General features: G+C 49.3%; 1 protein-coding gene across 4 annotated transcripts; it reads right to left on the bottom strand.

The window, feature by feature from the left end:
* Window positions 1-7,937: 7,937 nt before the first annotated feature.
* Window positions 7,938-25,632, bottom strand: LOC105464443 (chibby 1, beta catenin antagonist). 4 transcript variants are annotated; one of them, XM_071080602.1, is made up of 7 exons: window positions 25,499-25,628; window positions 25,106-25,293; window positions 24,654-24,928; window positions 16,320-16,435; window positions 12,520-12,625; window positions 12,321-12,439; window positions 7,938-10,360 (listed from the first exon to the last, which is right to left on the bottom strand). In XM_071080602.1, exons 2-7 carry the CDS (start codon window positions 25,144-25,146, stop codon window positions 10,283-10,285), a joined length of 735 nt encoding a protein of 244 aa, XP_070936703.1. In that variant the 5' UTR covers window positions 25,147-25,293; window positions 25,499-25,628; the 3' UTR covers window positions 7,938-10,282. The 4 variants fall into 4 exon arrangements, with proteins under 4 accessions (XP_070936703.1, XP_011710660.1, XP_011710662.1 ...); XM_011712358.2 differs by lacking the exon at window positions 24,654-24,928 and adding an exon at window positions 19,051-19,190; XM_011712360.2 differs by lacking the exons at window positions 24,654-24,928; window positions 25,106-25,293 and adding an exon at window positions 19,051-19,190 and having other exon boundaries at window positions 25,499-25,613.
* Window positions 25,633-25,816: the final 184 nt, after the last annotated feature.

The following is a 25,816-nucleotide window of genomic DNA, read 5'->3' as shown; positions in this document are numbered from 1 at the left end:
CCGAACGACGGACGGAGCTACTTTTCCGGGAACCGAGGCGCGAGCCGGGAGAGAGCGGCGCCCTCTAGCCCCCGGGTCCTCCAGTGCCCCAGTCGGTCCGGCCGCCCTGGCCTTACCCGGGCGTTGGGGCTTCAGCGGGCATTAGCAGCAGCTGGGAGGCCTGTGAGAGGTTGCGGGGCGCCACTGCAGTCATTCTGTTCAGCGGGTTTAGGGTGAGCTCAGAAACCTGCTTTTCTTTTTTTCAAATGAGTTGTTTTAATTCCAGGTAATAGAGTTCAGAGAACAAAGATGAAAGGGCTGACTCTGGCAAGATTGTGGGGGCTTGTTTTACTTTAAATTCACATCTAGGGCAGGAGTGGCTCATCATCTCTTGATGATGTATTTTCTTTTTAACAAAAGTTTATTCATAAAAGTACAACAGGCTCCAAGACAACACTTTATTCTAAACTAGGTGGCCAAAGATGTTGCCGGGAATCGAGATGTTAAAACACGAATGGAGTCAGGCGCACCATCACCGCAGGCACAAGAGACAGTGGAACAGGTCGCTTTTTGTCAGATTTTAGCTTTTTTTTTTTTTTTTTTTTTTTTTTTTGGTTTTGAGACAGAGCGTTGCTGTGTCGCCCAGACTGGAGTGCAGTGGTGTGATATCGGCTCAAAGCTCTGCCTCCCAGGTTCAAGCGATTCTCCTGCCTCAGCCTCCCGAGTAGTTGGAATTACAGGCGTGCACCACCACGCCCCACTAATTTTTTGTATTTTTAGTGGAGACAGGGTTTCACTATGTTGGCCAGGCTGGTTTTGAACTCCTGACCTCAAATGATCTGCCCACCTCGGCCTCCCAAAGTGCTGGCATCACAGTCATCAGCCACTGCGCCTGGCCTATATGTATTTCTATATTATATATAATAAATATTTTATGTGTGTGTATGTGTATATGTGTGTATATATTATATATGTGTATATGTATACACATATATACACATACACACACACACGCATATATATAAAGACAGGGTTTCACTAAGTTGCCTAGGCTGGTCTCGAACTCCGGGGCTCAAGCAATCCGACTGCCTCAGCCTCCCCAAGTCCTGGGATTACAGGCCTATGCCACTGCGCCCTGCCTCGCCAAATTTCTTAATTCTGCCTGTGGCCAGGGCCAAAGATTTATCTTCCTTGTCCATCTCCTTGGCCTGCTTCTTGGGTTATTTTAGGGGTGTTCTCTGCCACCTTCATGGACAGGGCGCCTGCAGCCCCTTCCCCAGACCCTGGCTGGAAACCTGCATTTTAACAAGCCTCCCTGGAGTCACCCTTTGAGAGACACTAATCCAGTTTCATTTTCCTGAGCCATGTGTTATTGGTAGGAATAAATTAGTGTCTTGGAAGTCTTTTGGGAAAACATCAGGTCAATCTCCCCAATGTACCAAACAAAGGTAAGAGTTAACACTTAAATACCAGGTGCTCTGGTGCCTGTGGGTGTGGGTGGGTGTGGTGTGTCCTCATTTAATCTGCACAGCAGCTCACTGGGGTAGGCACTGTTATCCCCATTTTAGAAATGAGGAAACTGAGGCATAGTACATAGATCTGTTGTTTTTGTTTTTGTTTTTGTTTTTGAGGCGGAGTCTCGCTCTGTCACCCAGGCTGGACTGCAGTGGCGCTATCTTGGCTCACCGCACGCTCCACCTCCTGGGTTCATGCCATTCTCCTGCCTCAGCCTCCCTAGTAGCTGGGACTACAGGCGCCACCACCACGCCCAGCTAATTGTTGGTATTTTTAGTAGAGACGGGGTTTCACCGTGTTAGCCAGGATGGTCTCCATCTCCTGACCTCATGATCTGCCCACCTCGGCCTCCCAAAGTGCTGGGATTACAGGCGTGAGCCACCGCGCCCAGCCCATAGGACATAGATTTCTAGTAAGTGGGTGAGCTGGTCAGCAAGTATGCAGATATAAATCTTTGTTTGCTTGTTCATTTTTGGGATGGAGTCTTGCTCTGTTGCCTAGGCTGGAGTACAGTGGCATGATCTCAGCTCATTGCAACCTCCTGGGCTCAAGCGATTCTTCTGCCTCAGCCTCCCAGTTAGCTGGGACTACAGGTGTGTGCCACCATGCCTGGCTAACTTTTTGTATTTTTATTAGAGACGGGGTTTCACCATATTAGCCAGGCTGGTCTCAAACTCCTGACCTCAGGTGATCTGCCTGCCTTGGCCTCCCAAAGTGCTGGGATTACAGGTATGAGCCACTGCTCCCAGCCTCTGTCATATACTTTCATAATAGTACAGTAAATGGAAGTGTCCTTGTCCCACACCCTCCCCAGCATTAGGTGTTATCCATCTTTTTACTTTTTGCCTATATGATGGATGTAAGTGCTTCTTGTTAAAACGTGCGCCATGTTATTAAACAGGGTAATTTCATAAACATGTTTAGCCAGCTGAACCTGGAATCAGAGACTCCCAGGATGGGACAGTTCAAATCCTTCTGTGATGCATGAGGATGAAGTAATGAGTGTTTGTCCTGTGTCTCACACTCCCTCCGATACTGTCCCCAGGCCTCCCTTTCATCTTTGGACAGGACAACTCTATCAAACAGTTTTCTTTTTTTTTGAGATGGAGGCTGGAGTGCAGTGGCACAATCTCGGTTCACTGCAACCTCTGCCTCCCAGGTTCAAGTAATTCTCCTGCCTCAGTCTCCCTAGTAGCTGGGATTACAGGCATGACTCTGGCCTGTATTTTTTTTTTTTTTTTTTTTTGAGATGGAGTCTCGCTCTATCACCCAAGCTGGAGTGCAGTGGCATGATCTCGGCTCACTGCAAGCTCTGCCTCCTGGGTTCACGCCATTCTCATGCCTCAGCCTCCTGAGTAGCTGGGACTACAGGCACCTGCCACCACGCCCAGCTAATTTTTTGTATTTTTAATACAGACGGAGTTTCACTGTGTTAGCCAGGATGGTCTCGATCTCCTGACCTCGTGATCCGCCCGCCTCGGCCTCCCAAAGTGCTGGGATTATAGGCGTGAGCCACCGTGCCCAGCGTACCCCAGCTATTTTTAATAGAGACGGGGTTTCACCATGTTGTCCAGGCTGGTCTGGAACTCCTGACCTCGTGTGATCCAGCCTCCTCGACCTCCCAACATGCTGGGATTACAGGCATGAGTCTGGCCTATCAGACAGTTTTCATGTGACAAAAGGGTACTTGCTGTATTATTCCATTATATAAAGTTCAAAAACAGGCAGAACTAATCTATGGTGGGAGGTCAGAACAGTGATTCCCTTGGAAGGGTTAATTTTGGAAAGGGTGGGGAGAGTAGCTTCTGGAATGCTATGGTTCTCTTAGCTGTATATTCATTTTGGGTAATTCATCAAGCTGTATACTTATGAACTGTGCTTTTTTTCCTGTATTAAAAGTTTACTTTTTTAAAAAGAGTGGGGCTGGGCATGGTGGCTAATGCCTGTAATCCCAGAACTTTGGGAGGCTGAGGCAGGTGGATCACCTGAGGTCAGGAGTTCGAGACTAGCCTGCCTAACATGGTGAACCCCCCTCTCTACTAAAAATACAAAAATTAGCTAAGTGTGGTGGCAGACGCCTATATTCCCAGCTACTCGGGAAGCTGAGGCGGGAGAATCCTCGAGCCTGGGAGGCGGAGGTTGCAGTGAGCCAAGACTGTGCCACTGCACTCCAGCCCGGGCGACAGAGTGAGACTTTGTCTCAAAAAAAAAAAAAAAAAAAAGCGGGCTAGCCCTTTATAAATTCAAGGGCAGCTTAAGAGCCCAGTGCCAATGGCTTTTAGTTCTTTTATGGGTTCATTTAAGAAATGCGGCCGGGCGCGGTGGCTCAAGCCTGTAATCCCAGCACTTTGGGAGGCCGAAACGGGCGGATCACGAGGTCAGGAGATTGAGACCATCCTGGCTAACACAGTGAAACCCCGTCTCTACTAAAAAATACAAAAAAACTAGCCGGGCGAGGTGGCGGGCCCCTGTAGTCCCAGCTACTCGGGGGGCTGAGGCAGGAGAATGGCGTAAACCCGGGAGGCGGAGCTTGCAGTGAGCCGAGATCCGGCCACTGCTCTCCAGCCTGGGCGACAGAGCAAGACTCTGTCTCAAAAAAAAAGAAAGAAATGCTAGAAGACTAATGCTATTGAAGGTAGAGGGACCAATCTTATGTGAAAAGCACAGACATTAGTGACTCCAAATGGAAAGTAATTCGCAATGCTAATGTGGAGAAGTTTTAGGAAAACCAATGAATTTTGATTATATTCATAAGAGCAACACATGATTTAAAAAAAAAAAAACCTGTTTCAATAATTATAGAATTTCCAAGGGATAAGAAAGAATATTGGAAATCATGCAATGCAGAGTATTCAAAACTTTGGAAGGAGATGAGATGATCTAGAAAAGGCAGAGTGGCCGGGCACGGTGGCTCATGCCTATAATCCCAGCACTTTGGGAGGCCGAGGCAGGCGGATCAGATCACGGGGTCAGGAGATCAAGACCACGGTGAAAACTCATCTTTACTAAAAATACAAAAAAAAAAAAAAAACCTTAGCTGGGTGTGGTGGTGGGCACCCGTAGTCCCAGCTACTCAGGAGACTGAGGCAGGAGAATGGCGTGAACCTGGGAGGCGGAGCTTGCAGTGAGCCAAGATCGTGCCACAGCACTCCAGCCTGGGCAACAGAGTGAGACTCCGACTCAAAAAAAAGAAAAGAAAAGGCCAAGTGAGGCCAGGGGCAGTGGCTCATGCCTATAATCCCAGCACTTTGGGAGGCCGAGGCGGGTGAATCACCTGAGGTCCAGAGTTCGAGACCAGCCTGGCCAACATGGTGAAACCCCCATCTATACTAAAAATACAAAAATTAGCCAGGCATGGTGGTGGGCACCTGTAATCTCAGTTACTTGGGAGGCTGAGGCAGGAGAATCGCTTGAGCCTGGAAGGCAGAGTTTGCAGTGATCCGAGATTGCACCACTGCACTCCAGCCTGGGCGACAGAGTGAGATTCCATCTCAAAAAAAAAAAAAGAAAAGGCAAAGTGAGAACAGAAGACAGAGCCCTGGCTGGGTGCAGTGGCTCACACCTGTAATCCCAGCATTTTGGGAGGCTGAGGTGGGTGGATCACGAGGTCAAGAGATCGAGACCATCCTGACCAACATGGTGAAACCCCGTCTCTACTAAAAATACAAAAATTAGGGCCGGGCGCGGTGGCTCAAGCCTGTAATCCCAGCAGTTTGGGAGGCCGAAACGGGCAGATCACGAGGTCAGGAGATCGAGACCATCCTGGCTAACATGGTGAAACCCCGTCTCTACTAAAAAATACAAAAAACTAGCTGGGCGAGGTGGCGGGCGCCTGTAGTCCCAGCTACTCGGGAGGCTGAGGCAGGAGAATGGCGTAAACCCGGGAGGCGGAGCTTGCAGTGAGCTGAGATCCGGCCACTGCAGTCCAGCCTGGGTGACAGAGCGAGACTCCGTCTCAAAAAATAAATAAATAAATAAAATAAAAATACAAAAATTAGCCAGGCATGGTGACACGTGCCTGTAGTCCCAGCTACTTAGGAGGTTCAGGCCGGAGAATTGCTTAAACCTGGGAGTTGGAGGTTGCAGTGAGCCGAGATCGCACCACTGCACTCCAACCTGGGGATAGAGCCAGACTCCATCTCAAAAAAAAAAAAAAAAAAAAAAAAGACAGTCCTGTGGAATCAGTCATTTAAAGATTGGGGAGAGAGAAAACCAGAGGGCTGAGGTATTGCTGAAGGCTTCAAGAGGAAGGCTCAGCAGCAGAGATGACATGGTGAGACTGGTGCCAGGATGGAGGTCACGTCAGTGGACAAAGGTGTCAGCAAGTGAGTGGCAATGCCCCACGCTAGAAGCCCAGGTGACTGCCATCGGATGGGAGAGGCATGTTCAAGAACGCTGGGCTCCTAGCTCCTCTACTCCCCGTCTCTCAAGCCCAAGATTTCCACCTTGCTTGTTTCCGTCCTGTCAGAATTAGAAACAAGTGATATAGTAGCTCTTAATTGGGGGATGGGGCATGGCTCCCTTTGAGAATCCTATAAAAACTATAAGCCCCTCCCATTAAAAAGTGCACATTAGCCCACGCCTGTCCTGTTGTGCGCGCAGTTCCCCTTGCTAGGACTCAAACTCAGACTTCCTCCCATTATTGCCTCTAATCCTGCATTCATTCCCTCCCTTTCGCCCACAGAACCTTTTTTTTTCTTTTTTTTCGAGACAGGAGGCTTGCTCCGTTGCCCAGGCTGGAGGGCACTGGTGCAGTCTCGGCTCACTGCAACCTCCACCTCTCAGGTTCATGCGATTCTCTTGCCTCAGCCTCCCAAATAGCTGAGATTAGGTGCCTGCCACCATGCCAGGCTAATTTTTGTATTTTTAGTAGAGACAGGTTTTCACCATGTTGGCCAGGCTGGTCTCGAACTTCTGACCTCAGGTGATGCGCCCGCCTCAGCCTCCGAAAGTGCTGGGACTATAGGCGTGAGGCACCGCACCAGGCCCTTTTTAAATTTTTTTAGAGACAGTGACTTGCCCTGTTGCACAGGCTGGAGGATACAGTGGTGCAGTCTTGGCTCACTGCAGCCTCGATCTCCCAGGTTAAGGAATCCTCTCACCTAGGCCTCCAAAGTAGCTGGTACTACAAGTGTGTGTCACCACGCATGGCTAACTTAAAGTTTTTTCTTGTAGAGATGGTGTCAATATGTTGCCCTGACTGGTCTCAAACGCCTGGGCTCAGCCAATCCTCCTTCCTTGACCTCCTGAAATGCTGGGATTGCAGGCATGAGCCACTGTGCCTGGCCAATGGTCTTTGAGGATGAAGAATTTTAGCCAGAACCTGAAGGATATATCTGGCTCTATTTAGATTTGAAAATACATAATGTCTCAAGAAAAGCAAAACAAAACGCCTCACTGAAGGAAACAGGGTTAGTGTGGTGATATATGGGTGATTTTTTTTTTTCCTTTTCTCCTAAAGACTTTCATTCATAGGATTGTCCTTGATTCTCGCCCATCAGCAAACACTGGTAGGCTCCACCTTCAAGTCTTATCCAGAATCAGACCACCTCACCTCATCTCCTGCAGCCTCCCTGGGCAGGGCCTGGCCTCCTTCAGTCTGTTCTCACCACACAGCCACCAAAGGGATCCTTTTATTTTGATTGATTGATTGATTGATTGATATGGGGTCTGACTCTGTCAGCAGGCTGGAGTGCAATGGCACGATCTCACCTCACTGCAATCTCTGCCTCCTGGACTCAAGCAGTCCTCCCACCGCTGTCTCCCAAGTAGCTGGGACCACAGGTGCACGCCACCACACCCAGTTAACCTTTTTGTATTTTTAGTAGAGATGGGGTTTCACCGTTTTGCCCAGGATGGTCTCAAACTCTTAAGCTCAAGCAGTCTACCCACCTCAGCTTCTCACAGTGCTGGGATTACAGGTATGGGTCACCACGCCCAGCGCCTTTTAAAAGCACGGTTGGATCATAGCATTTATCTGCTCATAACAATGGCTTTTGCTTCCCTGCTCACTCAAAAGAAATTCCTTCTTCACTGCAGAACTGGCCCTCCTACCACAGGATGTTTAGGGTCCCTGGCTGCAACCCCCAAAGGTCCTAATGGTGCTGGTCGTGGGGGAATCCACACCATTGTGACAACTGAATATGCCAACATGATGCCCAAGGTTTCAGTCCTGGCCACACCCCTTCCACCGTGTCACCGTGCTGGGTTGGTTTCTTCATCTAAAAAATGGCGATGGGGATACAAACTTGAAAAAGGGTCATGTGAGTGAGGTGTCCAGCATCGGGGGGTGTCCATCATTGGGGGGTGTCCGGCATCGGGGGGTGTCCATCATCGGTGGGTGTCCGGCATCGGGTGTCCGGCATCGGGGGGTGTCCGGCATCGGGAGTACTTAATAAAGGGTCCCCATTGATACCAGCCGAGGCATAAGCAAACTGGCACCTGAAGATTTGCACCTTGCGTGTATGTGGATCCTTTTCCAATTTCTTCTGTATTAAACATTCTTTCCTGTATCAGAAAGTAAGGTTATGGGTTGGAGCTAAAAATCTGCCCTTCGATCCGTCCCCCCGATAGAGTGCTTTGCTGGCCATAAGGATGGGCTGCAGACAGCAGCTCCCTTTCTTTCACTGCCGCCCCCAGCTCCTCTCTTTCACTGCAGGCTGTGTGAATCAGGCTCCAACACTTCCACTGTGTGATCCTAGATCAGTGTGTGAACCTCCCAGAGTTTCCGTCTCTGCAGATGGATGTGCTGACAGCCCCTGCCATAGGGCTGAGCTGAAGGGGAAATGAGACAGTGAGGGCAAAGGGAGCCTGGTGCCAGGCATGTGCCAGGCATTCAGCAGTGGCTAGCCATGGTAGCCTGTCCCTAAAGTCCTGGGCACCACGTCCCCACCCCCTCAGTTCCTTCTGGCTTTACTTCAGGAGCTGGATTCCCTCCTCCTGCCAGAAAAATCCAGCTCATACTGCCTAAAGCACAAATTCTCACACCAACCACTAGGTTCTGCCAGGTCCTGGCCAGTCCCAACACCATGAAGCAGGAGGGCAGGCGAATTTGAGCAGAGATTGTTTCTGTTTGGCATCAGCCTCTGCCAATGCCCAGGAAAGCTGGAATGCTCTCCTGCAAGGGTGACATTTCCCCACACGCTAAACATTGTCTTTTTTTTTTTGAGACGGAGTCTTGCTCTGTCACCCAGGCTGGAGTGCAGTGGCGTGATTTCAACTCACTGCAACCTCCGCCTGCTGGGTTCAAGCGATTCTCCTGCCTCAGCCTCCCAAGTAGCTGGGACTACAGGCATGTGCCACCATGCCCAGCTAATTTTCTTTTGTATTTTTAGTAGAGACGGGGTTTTGCCATGTTGGCCAGGCTGGTCTCAAACTCCTGACCTCAGACGATCCACCTGCCTCAGCCTCCCAAAATGCTAGGATTACAGGCGTGAGCCACCATGCCTGGACAATTCTGTCTTTTGATGGAACAACAGAAGCTTAGACTCCAGACTCCAGTTACTTTTTTTTTTGAGACAGGGTCTTGCTCTGTCACCCAGACTGGGGTGCAATGGAGCAATCACAGCTCACCTCAGCCTCAACCTCCCTGGGCTCAAAGCAACCCTGCCATCTCAGCCTCCTGAGAGGCTGAGAATACAGGTGTGCACCACCACGCCCAGCTAAAATTTTTTTTGTATTTTGTTTCGCTATTGCCAGGCTGGTCTTGAACTCCTGAGCTCAAGCAATCAGCCTGCCTCAGCCTCCCAAAGTGCTAGTGCTAGGATTACAGGTGTGTGCCACCACACCTGGCTAGGCTCCTTTTTTTTTTTTTTTTTTTTTTTGGTGGAGACGGAGTCTTGCTGTGTCGCCCAGGCTGGAGTACAGTGGTGTGATCTCAGCTCACTGCAACTTCTGCCTCCTGGGTTCAAGCAATTCTCCTGTCTCAGCCTCCCAAGTAGCTGGGACTACAGGTGTCCACCACCATGCCTGGCTAATTTTTGTATTTTTAGTAGAGACAGGGTTTCACTCTATTGGCCAGGCTGGTCTCGAACTCCTGACCTCAGGTGATCTGCCCACCTCAGCCTCCCAAAGTGCTGGGATTACAGGTGTGAGCCACCATGCCTGGCCAGCTCCATTTACTTCTTGAGGAACTCATGGTTCTCTTTTTAGTCACTTTGGTCACAGAGAGATTATTTAACATCATTTAATAAAAATAGTAGTGCAAACAGGAAAGTAGCATAAAAATATAGTGTTGCTGTGGAAGGCTGGTGCTTGCTGCTGAGAAGCTGAAGCCAGAGGAGGCCAGGTGTGAGGAAGGAGGATTCTTTAAAGGCAAGGAGAGAGGCCTGCCTTTAAGAGCCGAGAGAGCCACTCATCCATGACCCCCAACACGGAGCTCTGCAGAACTGCTGCCAAACCCCAAACCCCAATGTAAGGGGGTGAGAGAATGAACTCCAGCCACTTCTCCCAACAGGGCCCAACAGAGCTATTCTGGGACATGTATGTTTGCAATCTTGTGTGTGGAGAGCACCCAAAGGCTCATCAGCAGCCTCAGGCCTCCATGCGGTCTGGTTTTCAGACTGGCATCCGCAGGCAGTGCATCTGAAGCACCTTCTAGTTACTGTCCCCATCTGGAATCTTGGTTTTCTCCATTCCATGTCACCTTCTATTGCCAACCCAAGGGTGCCAGTGCCTGTGGGTCCCATTATATGATACTCTCTCCCAGGACCGAATCCACTAGTCTGGGCAAAAAAAAAAAAAAAGCACTTAGCTACATCCTACTCCCCAATAAATGTCTCTGGGGTGTTCATTTTCTCTTCCGGCTAATCCTCAGTTCATCCAGTTCCTTCTCCATTAAGTGGGATTCGGCAGTGGACTCCGAAAGCTGAAAGTAAAGCAGCAGCTGTTAGTAAGCAGCACATTTCTAGATGTTTCATGTTGGCAAGGCCGGCCCTACACGTGAAGGAAAGGCCCCCTGGCACTTCTCTGGCACTGCTGGCCTCCATGGTGGGAAACCCTCTGAAACGGGGTAGAATGCAAACCCGGATGGCCCAGGACCACAAGTCCTTGAAGAATATTCACAGTCCACTCTGTCAGCACGCTGTCACCCACGAGGGCATGGCACTCCCTGCACGAAGGACAGCAGGTCTCAGAGGATGTCAAAGGCAGATACTGGTGATTCTAAGGCTAAGGGATTACAGTTTAAATTGATTCTAAGCTGTAGCTCCCATAAGGGGGATTAGGGGAGAAAATGCTGGAAAAAGAACGCCACTCTCCTTAGGGTTTTTTTGTTTTTGTTTTTTGGTTTGTTTTTTGAGACAGGGTCTCACTCTGTCGGCCAGGCTGGGTGCTTTGCTTGTACTAACTCACTGTAAGGTAGATACTAGATTATGCTCATTTTTTAAAAAAACATCCAGACTGGGCGCGGTGGCTCACGCCTGTAGTCTCAGCACTTTGGGAGGCTGAGACAGGGAGATCACCTGAGGTCAGGAGTTGGAGACCAACCTGGCCAACATGGTGAAACCCCATCTCTACTAAAAATGCAAAAGTTAGCCGGGCATGGTGGCGAGTGCTCATCGGGAGGTTGAGGCAGGAGAATCACTTGAACCCAGGAGGCAGAGGTTTCAGTGTGCAGAGATCACGCCACTGCACTCCAGCCCAGGCTACAGAGCAAGACTCTGTCTTAAATAAATAAATAGGTAAATAAAAATAAAAAACCATCCAGCCTAAAATGTCAGTCTTTTTCTTTTTTTTTTTTTTTCCCGAGACGGAGTCTCACTCTGTCACCCAGGCTGGAGTGCAATGGCACAATCTCAGCCCACTGCAACCTCTGCCTCCTGGGTTCAAGCAATTCTCCTGCCTCAGCTTCCTGAGTAGCTGGGATTACTGGTGCATGCCACCACACTCGGCTAATTTTTGTATTTTTAGTAGAGACAGAGTTTCACCATGTTGGTCAAGCTGGTTTTGAACTACTGACCTTGTGACCCATCCACCTCGGCCTCCCAAAATGCTAGGATTACAGGTGTGAGCCATCATGCCCAGCCTAGTTCTTTTTTTTTTTTTTTTTTTTTTTTAAAAAAAAGGGTCTTACTTTGTTGCCAAAGCTGGTCTCAAACTCCTGAGGTTAAGCCATCCTCCTGTCTTAGTCTCCTGAGTAGCTGGGACTACAGGGGTGTACCACCACAATTAGCTATTATGCCATTTATTGCTGAAGAAATTAAGTCACAGAGCAGTCAGTCAGCAGCAGAGCTGGGCGAGGAACCCAGGCCATTTTGCTCCAGAGTGTGTGCTCTTCACCACTACAGTGCGTGCTCTCCTGCCTCTGAACCTTCACAGGCTCCTCTAGGCCCAGTGGGTTGCTGGATTTTTAACAGTCACAAGAAACCAACGCTAATGCAGTGTGAGCCCCTCAGCAGGTCTGTGCTGGGCACTGATTAATGCCTACTTGGTATGAGACACTTCCAAGCCATGAGCCAGCTCTTCCCCTCTTCCTGGAATGCCTTCATCCAACCTCCATTCCTGCCATTATCCTTCCACATTCAGCTCAGATATCCCTTCCTCTGGGAAGCTCTCCTGACTTGACAGAATTAACTTCTCCCTCGTGTGCTATGCAGATCCTGTGCAGACTTCACCTGGGTCCTCACCACTCTAATTATGCTTACGGTTCACCTGCCTGTACACTGTGAGGGCAGGAACTGTGTCTTGTTTCTTGAGTGTGTCTTTGGACACAAAGCAACATACCTGGCCAAACTGGCATTGAGGAGATATCTGTTGGATTAAATGACTCGAGGTGGAGCCTCCCCAAAAGAAGAAGCTAGGCATCTCTTGCCCGTCACCTGCCTCACCATGTCTAACAGGATGTCCACTTTCAGCCGCAAGAGATTGTTCTCTTCCTCCAACTGCTGGTTCCGCCTGCGAAGGCGCTGAACCTCCCTCCGGTCCACACCGCCACTAACCCCTGTCTCTGGAGGAAGGACAGAACTAGTTAAAGGAGGGCTTCCTCCTACAATCTTGTTTGACAGAATGGCAGGAAGTGCAGCTCACCTGCTATCCACTGGCCATTTTCAAACTTCAGGCTTTGCCCTGCCAGGTTCATAGTGGGGGATCCATATTCCAAGCCCAGCTCCACCTCCCGGGCTGACCGATCCAACTGTGGGTGAGATGCTACGTGACGACTTCAGCAGGCCCAGAACACGCCCTCATCCCAGTTCCTCTTCCGCCAACAATATGACCCCAACAACTCATTTCTCTAATCATTACCTGGCACGTGTAATGATTTTTTTAAAGGCCATAAAATCAAATGATGTACAGCAAAAGTTTAATTATGAGATAAAAAATATACTGTTTTATACATTAGATGTTTCTAGAAAAGCTATATATGCTGAAATGTATAAATTGAATTATTATTATTATTATTATTATTATTTTTTTGAGATGGAGTCTTGCTCTGTTGCCCAGGCTGGAGTGCAGTGGCCGGATCTCAGCTCACTGCAAGCTCCGCCTCCCGGGTTTACGCCATTCTCCTGCCTCAGCCTCCTGAGTAGCTGGGACTACAGGTGACCACCACCTCGCCCGGCTAGTTTTTTGTATTTTTTAGTAGAGACGGGGTTTCACCGTGTTAGCCAGGATGGTCTCGATCTCCTGACCTCGTGATCCGCCAGTCTCGGCCTTCCAAAGTGCTGGGATTACAGGCTTGAGCCACTGCGCCCGGCCTAAATTGAATTATTTTACACCTAGTTGACATTTAATAGTTTAAGCAGTCCTACTATAAATTGTTAAGTAAAAGATCCTTTTTAAATATAATAAGTTTCATTTGCTTAATATGGAGCTACATATGTTGTGGAAAAGACATAAAATTCTAACAATTAGGAGGAGGAGGAGTTGCTTCTTAACATGCGAGAGTACAATTTATATATTCATTTCTTTTCTTTCCTTTCTTTTTTTTGTTTGAGATGGAGTTTCGCTCTGTCACCCAGGCTAGAGTACAGTGGCGCCATCTCAGTTCACTGCAGTCTCTGCCTCCCAAGTTCAAGTGATCCTCCCATCTCAGCCTCCAAATAGCTGAGACTACAGGCATGTGCCACCATACCCAGCTAATTTATTATTTTTTTTTTTTTTTTTTTTTTTTTTTTTTTGAGACGGAGTCTGGCTCTGTCGCCCGGGCTGGAGTGCAGTGGCCGGATCTCAGCTCACTGCAAGCTCCGCCCCCCGGGTTTACGCCATTCTCCTGCCTCAGCCTCCCGAGTAGCTGGGACTACAGGCGCCCGCCGCCTCGCCCGGCTAGTTTTTTGTATTTTTTTTTTTTAGTAGAGACGGGGTTTCACCGTGTTCGCCAGGATGGTCTCGATCTCCTGACCTAGTGATCCGCCCGTCTCGGCCTCCCAAAGTGCTGGGATTACAGGCTTGAGCCACCGCGCCCGGCCTATTATTATTATTTTTATTTTTATTTTTTTTTAAACGGAGTCTCACTCTTTCGCCCAGGCTGGAGTGCAGTGGCGCAGTCTTGGCTCACTGCAACCACTGCCTCCCAGGTTCAAGTGATTCTCCTGCCTCAACTTCCCCAGTAGCTGGGACTACAGATGTGCGCCACCACACCCAGCTGATTTTTGTATTTTTTAGTAGAGACAGGGTTGCACCATATTGGCCAGGCTGGTCTCGAACTCCTGGCCTTGTGATCTGCCCACCTCAGCCTCCCAGAGTGCTGGATTACAGGCGTAAGTCACCGCACCCAGCCTAATTTTTGTATTTTTTAAAGTAGAGTCAGAGTTTCACCACATCGGCCAGGCTGGTCTTGAACTCCTGACCTCAAGTGATGTGCCCACCTCAGCTTCCTAAAGTGCTGGGATCACAGGCATGAGCCACCGCGCCTGGCCTGTATATTCATTTCTACAACTCACTGAGCACGCACCCCGATTCAGGACTCGGTACTGGGTATCCAGGGATGGGAATGACCAGCTCTGCCCTCAACCAGCTCTGCCCCTGCTCAACAGGGGGAGACCTTCAGGTAAGTGCTCAAATGTCCCTTTCTCAGTCAGGCCTTCCTGACCACCCTGTTGAAAATGACAGCTCCATCCCCAGTGTTCAGCCACACCCCATCCCAGGCCTATGCTTTGTTTTGCTGTCTGGCATGTATCACCATCTGATATAAATTAGCTTATTTTCTGTAGCCTTCCATTAAAATATCTGCCCCATGAAAGCAGGGATTTGATGTTTTCCCTCTCCCCTCCTTCATCCACTTCTGCATGCCCAGTGCTTAGGAGAGTGCCTGGTACACAGAAAGGTATCAATCAATAGCTCTTGAATTAATAGAGAAGAACATTCTAGGCAAAAGGAGTAGCGTGCACAGAGGAGGCTCACACGGGGCTTGGGCAGCTGCAGCACAGGGTGTGCAGAGGGCAAGGGCAGGAAGGAGAGCTGGAGTGAGGCCACCAAGGGTCATCTGTGCTGCTCCCAAGATCTGGGTCGTTATCCTATAATAATGGGGAACTAATAAAATCCACCAGAGACCACACGGAGTGCTGTGGAGGCCTTTTTCCCTCCCAAGGCTTACAAGTACCTGTCAGAATGTGGAAAACAATGTAGGGGAGGACCGACTTCAAGTCATGGTCAGAAACAGACGTCACATAAGCACGCTGTTGCTCTTACGCTGTGTGGGGTTAGGACAGAGGATGTCCCAGAGGGACTGCCAGGTGTATCTGCATTTCTGACATGTGGCAGTGAGAAAAGGGAGCCTCAGGGGCACCAGAAACTGAGAGCCTAAGCCTCTGCCTGGCCTGCTCCACAGAATGCCCAGCTCTGGCCATAGCGGGGCTGCCCCCACCATGATTTTCACTGGGAACAGGAGACAGTAGACTCTGAGACCTGAAGCCTGGAATGAATGCTCAGCCCCCACAGCCTTGTTGTTCAACCCCGCTCGCCTTCTGTGAAGACATGGCCAGTCTGCACAGCCAGCTCTGTAGGAAAAGGTCACAGAATAAAGTAGAAGTCAAATTCGATAATACTGGCTGGGCACGGTGGCTCACGCCTGTAATCCTAGCACTTGGGGAGGCCGAGGCAGGTGGATCACCTGAGGTCAGCAGTTGGAGACCAGCCCGGCCAACATGGTGAATCCCTGTCTCTACTAAAAATACAAAAATGAGCCGGGCATGGTGGCGGGCAGTTGTAATCCTAGCTACTCAGGAGGCTGAGGAAGGAGAATCTCTTGAACCTGGGAGGTGGGGGTTGCATTGAGCCGAGATTGCGCCACTGCACCTAGCCTGCGGGGCGAGAGTGAGACTCCATCTCAAAAAAAAAAAAAATTGGATATTTGGGATCAAATATCATAATGAGATTGTCTTCTGAGGTTCTTGGATAAATAAGCTCTGACAATCATTCCCAAACAAGAGTTCAAAAATGTTTTCTTTTTTTTTTTTTTGAGATGGAGTCTCGCTCTGTCGCCCAGGCTGGAGTGCAGTGGCGCAATCTCGGCTCACTGCAAGCTCCGCCTCCCGGGTTCACGACATTCTCCTGCCTCAGCCTCCCAAATAGCTGGGACTAGAGGCGCCCGCCACCACGCCCAGCTAATTTTTTTATATTTTTAGTAGAGACGGGGTTTCACCATGTTAGCCAGGATGGTCTTGATCTCCTGACCTCGTGATCCGCCGGCCTCTGCCTCCCAAAGTGCTGGGATTACAGGCGTAAGCCACCGCGCCCGGCCCAAAAATGTTTTCAGCAATAGCAATGATATGGAGGGAAAGGATGCCCTCCTGCACCGATGCCTCTGGAGGACCACACTTTCCATTCAGAGACACGCTCAGAACTCAACTCACGCTGCACACCGGGCCGACCCCAGTACCAACACTCACAGAATGCAGGTTGGAGAGAGATGCCGACTTCCGAGGAGGTGTCTTCTTCGGACTGAACGTATTCCCAAAGAAAGGCATCTTTGGCCTGATGAAAGCAAAGCCAACGCTCCCTTCTCCTAGGATCAGAAAAAGTCAGGGGTACAAACAGCTGGATCATTGACCTTACGCCATTGTCCTCAAATCTTTAAGACATACATTTTATCATGTAGCTACTAATGATCCTGGTGCTATGGTTTGAATGTCCCCACCAAAACTCAGGTTGAAATTGAATTGCCATTGTTTAACAGTATAACAGGTGACTGGGCCATGTGAGCTCTGCTGTCATGAATGGATTAATGCCATTGTCATGGAGTAGGTTAGTCTTCTCGGGAGTGGGCTCCTGGTAAAAGGATGAGTTCTGCTGCCATGCCATCTGTCTCGTGCACTTGCTCACCATGTGAGCCTTCTGCCTTACACAGAATGACCCTCACCAGATATCTGCACCACGCTCTTGGACTTCCCAGTCTCCAGAACTGTGAGCCAAATAAACTTCTTTTCTTTATAAATTACCCAGTCTGTGGTAATCTGTTATGGCAGCACGAGATGGATTAAGACGCCTGGTAATAGCTCCCATGTGCTGAACACTCCCTTTGTGCTACGCAGTGTGCTGAGATGTTTGGGTGGGGCACAGTGGCGCATGCCTGTAGTCCCAAATACTTGGGAGGCTGAGGCTGGGGGGGTCGCTGGAGCCCAGGAAGGTTGAGGCTGCAGTGAGCTGTGATCCACTGCTGCTCTCCAGTCTAGGCTACAGGGTGAGAGACCATGTCTCAAAAAAAAAAAAAAAAAATTAGCCTGGCATGGTGGCATACATGAGTCACTGGCATGGTCTCAATGACTCAGGAGGCTGAGGTGGGCAGCTCACTTGAGCCCAGGAGTTTAAGACCAGTGTGGCCAACATGGCAAAACCCTGTCTCTACAAAAAATACAAAAATTAGCCGGGCATGGTGGTGTGTGCCTGTAGTCTCAGTTATTCAGTAGGCTTAAGTGGGAGGATCACTCGAACCTATGAGTTTCAGTCTCCAGTGAGCTATGATCATGCCACTGCACTCCAGCCTGAGTCAAAGAGCAAGACCCTGTCTCTAAAAAAATAAAGAAAGAAAGAAATGGCTGGGCGCGGTGGCTCATGCCTATAATCCCAGCACTTTGGGAGGCCGAGGCGGACAAATCAAGAGGTCAGGAGTTCGAGACCAGCCTGGCCAACATGGTGAAACCCCACTTCTACTAAAAATACAAAAATTTAGCTGGGCATAGTGGCGGGTGCCTGTAATCCCAGCTAGTCGGGAGGCTGAGGCAGGAGAATTGCTTGAACCTGGGAGGCAGAGGTTGCAGTGAGCCGAGATCACGCCACTGCACTCCAGCCTGGGTGACAGAGTGAGACTCCATCTCAAAAATAAATAAATAAAGCTATGCTTATATTTCCTTTCCGAATTGGTAACAGTGTCCCTCACTTGTCACCAGTGTCACTTGTCAACAGTGCACCTCGTATGTCAGGTTACCTGTTCTGTTATGGAAGGTAAGGTGAGGTGTCCTGAAAAGGGGGCAGGTCCACAACATGGCAGAGCTGACAACGACACCCCCCCAACCTGTACATTTGCTTTCAGCATAGTGCAACCTATCGCAATTCACCTAGGCCTAGTTAAGTAGATTTACTGATAACACCCTGGTTTTTGGGGAGGAAAGGAGGAGACAAGCAAACTTTTTATTTAGGCTGGGCTCAGTGGCTCACACCTGTAATCCCAGCACTTTGGGAGGCCAGGGCAGGAGGATTGCTTGAGCACAGGAGTTCAAGACCAGCCTGGGCAACTTAGCAGGATCCGTCTCTACAAAAAAAAAAAAGAATACACATATATATAACATTAATACAGAAAAGTCTACTACAAATCATAAGTGTAAGGTTTCACGAGTTTTTACTACACAAGTATAACCACCCTCCAGGGCCAGGCGTGGTAGTTTACATCTGAAATCCCAGCACTTTGTGAGGCCAAGGTGAGAGGACTGCTTGAGCCCAAGAGTTCACGACCAGCCTGAGTGACACAGTGAGACCCCCGTCTCTAAAAACATTAAAATCAAAAATTTTTAAGAATTTTATTTTGCCGGGCGCGGTGGCTCACGCCTGTAATCCCAGCACTTTGGGAGGCCGAGGCGGGCGGATCACAAGGTCAGGAGATCGAGACTACGGTGAAACCCCGTTTCTACTAAAAAAAAAAATACAAAAAATTAGCCAGGCGCGGTGGCGGGCGCCTGTAGTCCCAGCTACTCAGGAGGCTGAGGCAGGAGAATGGCGTGAACCCGGGAGGCGGAGCTTGCAGTGAGCCGAGATTGCGCCACTGCACTCCAGCCTGGGCGACAGAGCGAGACTCTGTCTCAAAAAAAAAAAAAAAAAAGAATTTTATTTTTTATTTATGATTTTTTTTTTGAGACAGAGCCTTGCTCTGTGCCTCAGCCTCCCAAGTAGCTGGGATTACAGGTGTGCGCCACCACCCCCGGCTAATTTTTGTATTTTTAGTAGAGACGGGATTTCACCATGTTTGGCCAGGCTGGTCTCAAACCCCTGACCTCAAGTGATCTGCCCACCTTGGCCTCCCAAAGTGCTGGAATTACAGGTGTGAACCAATACGCTGGCTCAAAACATTTTTTTAAAACCACCCTCCAGATCGGGATACAGAGCATTTCAGCACTCCATAAGCCTCACCTGGCCACTGTACATGCACGGAATTGCACAGTGAGTCCTCGTTTGCATCTGGCTTCTCACACTCAACGTCATGTTTCTGACATTTGTCCATGCAGCTGTGTGTAGTTATAGTTTGTTCATTTGCATTGCTGGATAATATTCTATTGTATAAACACAGCAAAATTTACTTGTCTACAGAAGATGGACACTTGAGCTGTTTGCAGTTTTGTTTTGTTTTGTTTTGTTTTGAGACAGGGTCTCGTTCTGGTGCCCCAGGTGGAGTGCTGTGGTACCATCTCTGTTCACTGTAGCCTCAGCCTCCCAGGCTCAGGTGATCCTCCCACCTCAGCCTCATGGGTAGCTGGGACTACAGGCATGCACCACCATGCTGGCTAATTTTCTGCATTTTTAACAGAGATGGGAGTTTCATCATGTTGCCCAGTCTGGTCTTGAACTCTTGGGCTCAAGTGATCTGCCTGCCTCGGACTCCCAACGTGCTGGAATCACAGGTGTGAACCATCACGCCCGGCCTGTTTCCAGTTTTTGACCATCAAAAATAGTGCTGCTAGGCCAGGCATGGTGGCTAATGCCAGTAATCCCAGCACTTTGGGAGGCCAAGACAGGAGGATCACTTGATGCCAGGAGTTCGAGACCAGCCTGGGCAACATAATGAGACCTCATCTCTACAAAAAATTGAAAAACCAACCAGGCGTGGTGGTGTACCCTTGTAGTCCTAGCTACTCAGGAGGCTGAGGTGGAAGGATTGCTTGAGCCCAGGGGATGGAGGCTGCAGTGACCTATGATCACCACTGCACACTCCACTCTGGGCAACAGAGCAAGACCCTGTCTCAAAAAAAAAAAAAAAAAAAAAGAAGTGCTGCTAAGAACATAAGAACATGAGGCTTGCGCATGTATATCTACATGCATATGTACACTTTTCTGGTTTCACACTTAGGGTTAGAACTGTAGAATCATAGAGCATTCATATATTTAGCTTTAACAGATACTGCCAAATGGTCTTCCAAAGTCATTGTACCAATTTAGACTCCTATCTGCAGTTTGCAAGTCAGCCTTGTCAATATCTGGCACTTTCTGTCTTTTTCATCTTATCCATTCTGGCAGGTATGTACTGGTGTTGCATTGTTTAATTTGCTTTTTCCAAATAACTAAGTTGAGCATCATTTAACATACTCCTTGGACAATATGGATTTTTTTGTGACATGCTTGTTTACGTCTTTTACCTTTTTTTTTTTTTTTTTTTTTGGAGATGGAGTCTCCCTCTGTCAACGGACTGGAGTGCAGTAGCACGATCTCGGCTCACTGCAACCTCTGCCTCCCAGGTTCAAGTGATTCTCCTGCCTCAGCCTCCCAAGTAACTGGGATTACAGGAACACACCACCATGCCCAGCTAATTTTTGTATTTTTAACAGAGACAGGGTTTCGCTGTGTTGGCCAGGCTGGTCTCGAACTCCTGACCTCAAGTGATCCGCCCACCACAGCCTCCCAAAGTGCTGGGATTATAAGCATGAGCCACCACACCCAGTCCTCTTTTGCCATTTTTTAAAAAATTGAGCTGTCTATCATGTTCATTTTGTAAGGGTTTGTAAGGGTATTTATATATGCTGGATACAGGTTTCATTACTGTATACATGTACAGCACTGAAAATACCTTCTCCCACTTTTTTCTTTTTGCGTTCTTCTTTTTTTTTTTTTTTGAAAGAGAGTCTCGCTCTGTCACCCAGGCTGGAGTGCAGTGGTGCTATCTTGGCTCACTGCAACTTCTGCCTCCCAGGTTCAAGAGATTGTCCTGTCTCAACCTCCCAAGTAGCTGGGATTACACGCGCCTGCCACTAAACCCGGCTAATTTTTGTGTTTTTAGTAGAGATGGGGTTTTGCCATGTTGGCCAGGCTGGTCTCGAACTCCTGACCTCAAGTGATCCACCCGCCTCGGCCTCCCAAAGTGCTGGGATTACAGTCATGAGTCACTGCACCCGACCTCTTTTTGCTTTTTTTATTTTTTTGGAGACAGAGTTTCGCTCTTGTGGCCCAGGCTGAAGTGCAATGGCGCCATTTCGGCACACCGCAACCTCCACCTCCCAGGTTCAAGTGATTCTCTTGCCTCAGCCTCCCGAGTAGCTGGGATTACAGGCATGCGCCACCACGCCGGCCTAATTTTTGTATTTTCAGTAGAGACGGGGTTTCTCTATGTTGGTCAGGCTGATCTCGAACTCCCGACCTCAGGTGATCCACCGGCCTCAGCCTCCCAAAGTACTGGAATTACAGGCGTGAGCCACCACGCCCAGCCTCTTCTTGCTTTTTTTGCTTTCTTATGGGTTTCTTTTGATCAAAGACGTTCCTTTTTTTTTTTTTTTTTTTGAAATGGAGTATCGCTCTGTCACCAGGCTGGGGTGCAGTGGCATGATCTCCACTCAGTGCAACCTCCACCTCCTGGGTTCAAGCGATTCTCCTGCTTCAGCCTCCCGGGTAGCTAGGACTACAGGCACGCACCACCACGCCCAGCTAATTTTTGTATTTTTAGTAGAGACGGGGTTTCACCATGTTGGCCAGGATGGTCTCAATCTCTTGACCTCCTGATTGACCCACCTCGGCCTCCTACAGTGCTGGGATTACAGGTGTGAGTCACAGCACCCAGCCAGAAATTCTTAATTATAATGAAATCCAATTATTTATTTATTTATTTATTTTGAGATCAAGTCTCACTCTGTCGCCCAGACTGGAGGGCAATGACGTGATCTCAGCTGACTGCAACCTCTGCCTCCTGGTTCAAGCAATTCTACCTCAGCCTCCCGAGTGGCTGGAATTACAGGTACCTGCCACCACACCCAACTAATTTTTGTACTTTTAGTAGAGATGGGTTTCGCCATGTTGGCCAGGCTGGTCTTTTTTTTTTTTTTTTTTTTTTTTTTTGAGACGGAGTCTCGCTGTGTCTCCCAGGCTGGAGTGCAGTGGCGTGATCTCGGCTCACTGCAAGCTCCGCCTCCCGGGTTCACGCCATTCTCCCGCCTCAGCCTCCCAAGTAGCTGGAACTACAGGCGCCCGCCACCACGCCCGGCTAGTTTTTTGTATTTTTAGTAGAGACGGGGTTTCACCATGTTAGCCAGGATAGTCTCGATCTCCTGACCTCGTGATCCACCTGCCTCGGCCTCCCAAAGTGCTGGGATTACAGGCTTGAGCCACCGCGCCCGGCCCAGGCTGGTCTTGAATTCCTGACCTCGTGATCCACCCATCTCGGCTTCCCAAAGTGCTGGGATTACAGGCGTGAGCCACTGCGCCCAGCCCAATTTACTATTATTTCTTAATGATTAGTGTTCGTATTCTATTTTTAAAATGTTTGCCTACCCCAGGCTGGGTATGGTGGCTCATGCCTATAAATCCTAGCACTTTGGGAGGCAGAAGCAGGCAGATCACTTGAGTCCAGGAGTTCAAGACCATCCTGGGCAACATGGCAAACAAAACCCTGTCTCTACCAAAGATACAAAAAATTAGCTGGGCGTGGTGGTGTGCGCCTGTGGAGGCACACGGGAGGGACTACTCAGGAGGCAGAGGTGGGAGGATTGCTTGCACCCAGGAGCCAGAGGTTGCAGTGAGCTGAGATTATGACACTGCACTCCAGCTTGGGTGACAGAGTGAGACTCCATCTCAAAAAAAAAATTCGGGCCTGGCACGGTGGCTCAAGCCTGTAATCCCAGCACTTTGGGAGGCCGAGACGGGCGGATCACGAGGTCAGGAGATCGAGACCAGCCTAGCTAACACGGTGAAACCCCGTCTCTACTAAAAATACAAAAAACTAGCCGGGCGAGGTGGCGGGCGCCTGTAGTCCCAGCTATTTGGGAGGCTGAGGCAGGAGAGTGGCGTAAAACCTGGGAGGCAGAGCTTGTAGTGAGCTGAGATCCGGCCACTGCACTCCAGCCTGGGTGACAGAGCGAGACTCTGTCTCAAAAAAAAAAAAAAAAAAAAAAATTCGTTATAAAGATGCATTTTCTTTTCTTTTTTTTTTTTTTGAGACGGAGTCTCGCTTTGTCGCCCAGGCTGGAGTGCAGTGGCCGGATCTCAGCTCACTGCAAGCTCCGCCTCCCGGGTTTACGCCATTGCCTCAGCCTCCCGAGTAGCTGGGACTACAGGCGCCCACCACCTCGCCCGGCTAGTTTTTTGTATTTTTAGTAGAGACGGGGTTTCACCATATTAGCCAGGATGGTCTCGATCTCCTGACCTCGTGATCCGCCCGTCTCGGCCTCCCAAAGTGCTGGGATTACAGGCTTGAGCCACCGCGCCCGGCCTAAAGATGCATTTTCATTCATCATATTGGCAAAAATTAAAAAGATGAATAATACCCATGGTTGATGAGGATGTGAAGAAAAAGACACTGTTATTACTGGTAGAATCAGAAGATGCTATAATTCTTTCAAGGTCACTCAAATAAAACTTGGCAAAATTGTAAATGTGTACACTTTTTGGACAGCAAATCTACTTCTAAAATATTACACTCTAGAAAGACTTGGACATGCTCACACCCAGTGTTCTCTATTGTTGATAACAGTAAAAAATAAGAAACAATCCAAACAATTTGAGTGTAGCCAAATAATTTGTGGCACATTATTATAATAAAATTGTAGGCCTAAGCTGGGCGCGGTGGCTCGCACCTGTAATCCCAACTACTTGAAAGGCTGAGGCAGGAGAATCGCTTGAACCAAGGAGGTGGAGGTTGCAGTAAACCAAGATCGCGCCACTGCTCTCTAGCCTGGGTGACAGAGCAAGACCCCATCTCAAAGGAAAAAAAAAAGAAAGAAAGATCTAGAAGGATACACCAAATTGCTCATAGTGGTTAAACCTGAAAAAGGGAATAGGATGACTGGCTTGAATGAAATTGTCATTTTATAGATCAAAAAAAGGTCAAATTGTGACAATTTCATATGGTACAATATAAAATTATATTAAATATACTCGAGATTTAATGAATTATTACAATGAGAATATATTCATGTATTATGAACAAAATAAACAAAACACAGTTAAAAAGCAGCCCCCCGCCACCGGGTGCGGTGGCTCACGCCTGTAATCCCAACACTTTGGGAGGCCGAGACCGGCGGATCACGAGGTCAGGAGATTGAGACCATCCTGGCTAACACGGTGAAACCCCGTCTCTACTAAAAATACAAAAAATTAGCCGGGTGCGGTAGCGGGTGCCTGTAGTCCCAGCTACTCGGGAGGCTGAGGCAGGAGAATAGCGTGAACCCGGGAGGCGGAGCTTGCAGTGAACCGAGATTGCGCCACTGCACTCCAGCCTGGGCGACAAAGCGAGACTCCATCTCAAAAAAAAAAAAAAAAGCAGCCCCCAGCACTCATAGCACCTAGAGACATTTGAAGAAGGAGAAATAAGCCAAGTCCCCACTGACGCTAATTGCACTGGGCCTGAGCACATGGGCTGGACACAACCAGGTTTCGGGCCTGACTCTGCCCCTCAGTTGCTTGCTAGACCTTGGTCCAGCTTTACTTCTCGGGCTTTAACTGGGGTACTTCACTCATGACCGCACTAATTCTCATAACACTACAGCTGGGAACTGTCATCTATATATTACAGATGAGGAAGGGTCTGGATTAGCTACCTTTTAAGTCAGATCTAATAATCCACAAACAGCTCGGCTGAGATCCTGGGATTCTGGGGCATCCGCGTGCACTTGAGGTACAAACTGTTCCCTTGGCCGATGGCGACCTTCTTTCTAGTGAAACTCCGGGGGGCGAGCGTGCTCGGCACAAAGGAAGTGAAGGGGGAGCACCTGGCTTCCAATGATCACTCTGCTGCTCACCCACAGTGCGACCCCAGCATTTATCCTCCTTGGGCTTCGGCTTCTTTCTTTGCAATGAGGAATAATAATAGTGCCTGGCTCACAAGATGTTATAGTGTTTTAGTGTTTATAAGAAGCTGTGCACTTGATCCTCACAACGACCCTGGGAAGAGGATCAAGTAAGTGGGGCCTCCCCAATCCACAGATACTGATCACTAATCATTGTGTAAAGGTTTTCTGTTTGCAACAGGCCATGAAATATATTATCTTACTTTAATTCTAAGAAAACAAGAGAGGAACCTTTGGCTTTCATCGGATTCTCAAAAGTATACGTGTCCCCCAAGGAGTTCAGAGCTAGCCATGTTACGCAGGTGCACGGCCCCCAGGGCTGTCGGACTCAAGTAACAGCTGTCAACAAACGTTCACACGCACGATCTCATGCAATCACCTTCACGGCGACCTACGGGGAGGAATTACCGCCCCAATTCACAACTGCGGAGACACACAGAGGAGGGCGGCCACCGCCCGGGGTCGCCCGGCCTCCGCCCCCTTCCCCGCGCCCTCCCGACGCCTCTCTCCAGGCGAGGCCCGGGCGTCCCACCCAGCTCGGGCCCCCACGTGAACCCAGGCCGTGCTGGCCGGCGACGCCGGACTCGGAGACGTACCTGACGCGTCCCAGAAGCCAGGGTCCAAGCGCTCCCCGAAACCCCCTATCAGGGACTCTGTAGTACAGATATACCTTGACCCACCCGCCTCCTGCCGCCAGCCCGCCACGCGCATGCGCCACCCCGCCCGGCCTCTACCACCGAGGAAAGGGGGCACCGGCGCGGGGGTTCCCAGCGCCAGCCTGCGCGAATCCCCAGAAACTCCGTGAATCACCTCGGGATAGTAAACGGATTATACAAAGGCAGTGTCTTCCGGGGTCCTTTTCGTGCCTCCCATTACAGGCTAGGACCACGACCTGCACTCACCCTCCCCACAGA

The sequence above is a fragment of the Macaca nemestrina genome, chromosome 15, assembly GCF_043159975.1.
Source record: "Macaca nemestrina isolate mMacNem1 chromosome 15, mMacNem.hap1, whole genome shotgun sequence".
NCBI classification, from domain to species: domain Eukaryota; kingdom Metazoa; phylum Chordata; class Mammalia; order Primates; family Cercopithecidae; genus Macaca; species Macaca nemestrina.
Note: the sequence above shows the minus strand (reverse complement) of the source record. Positions and strands in the feature narration are given on the sequence as shown.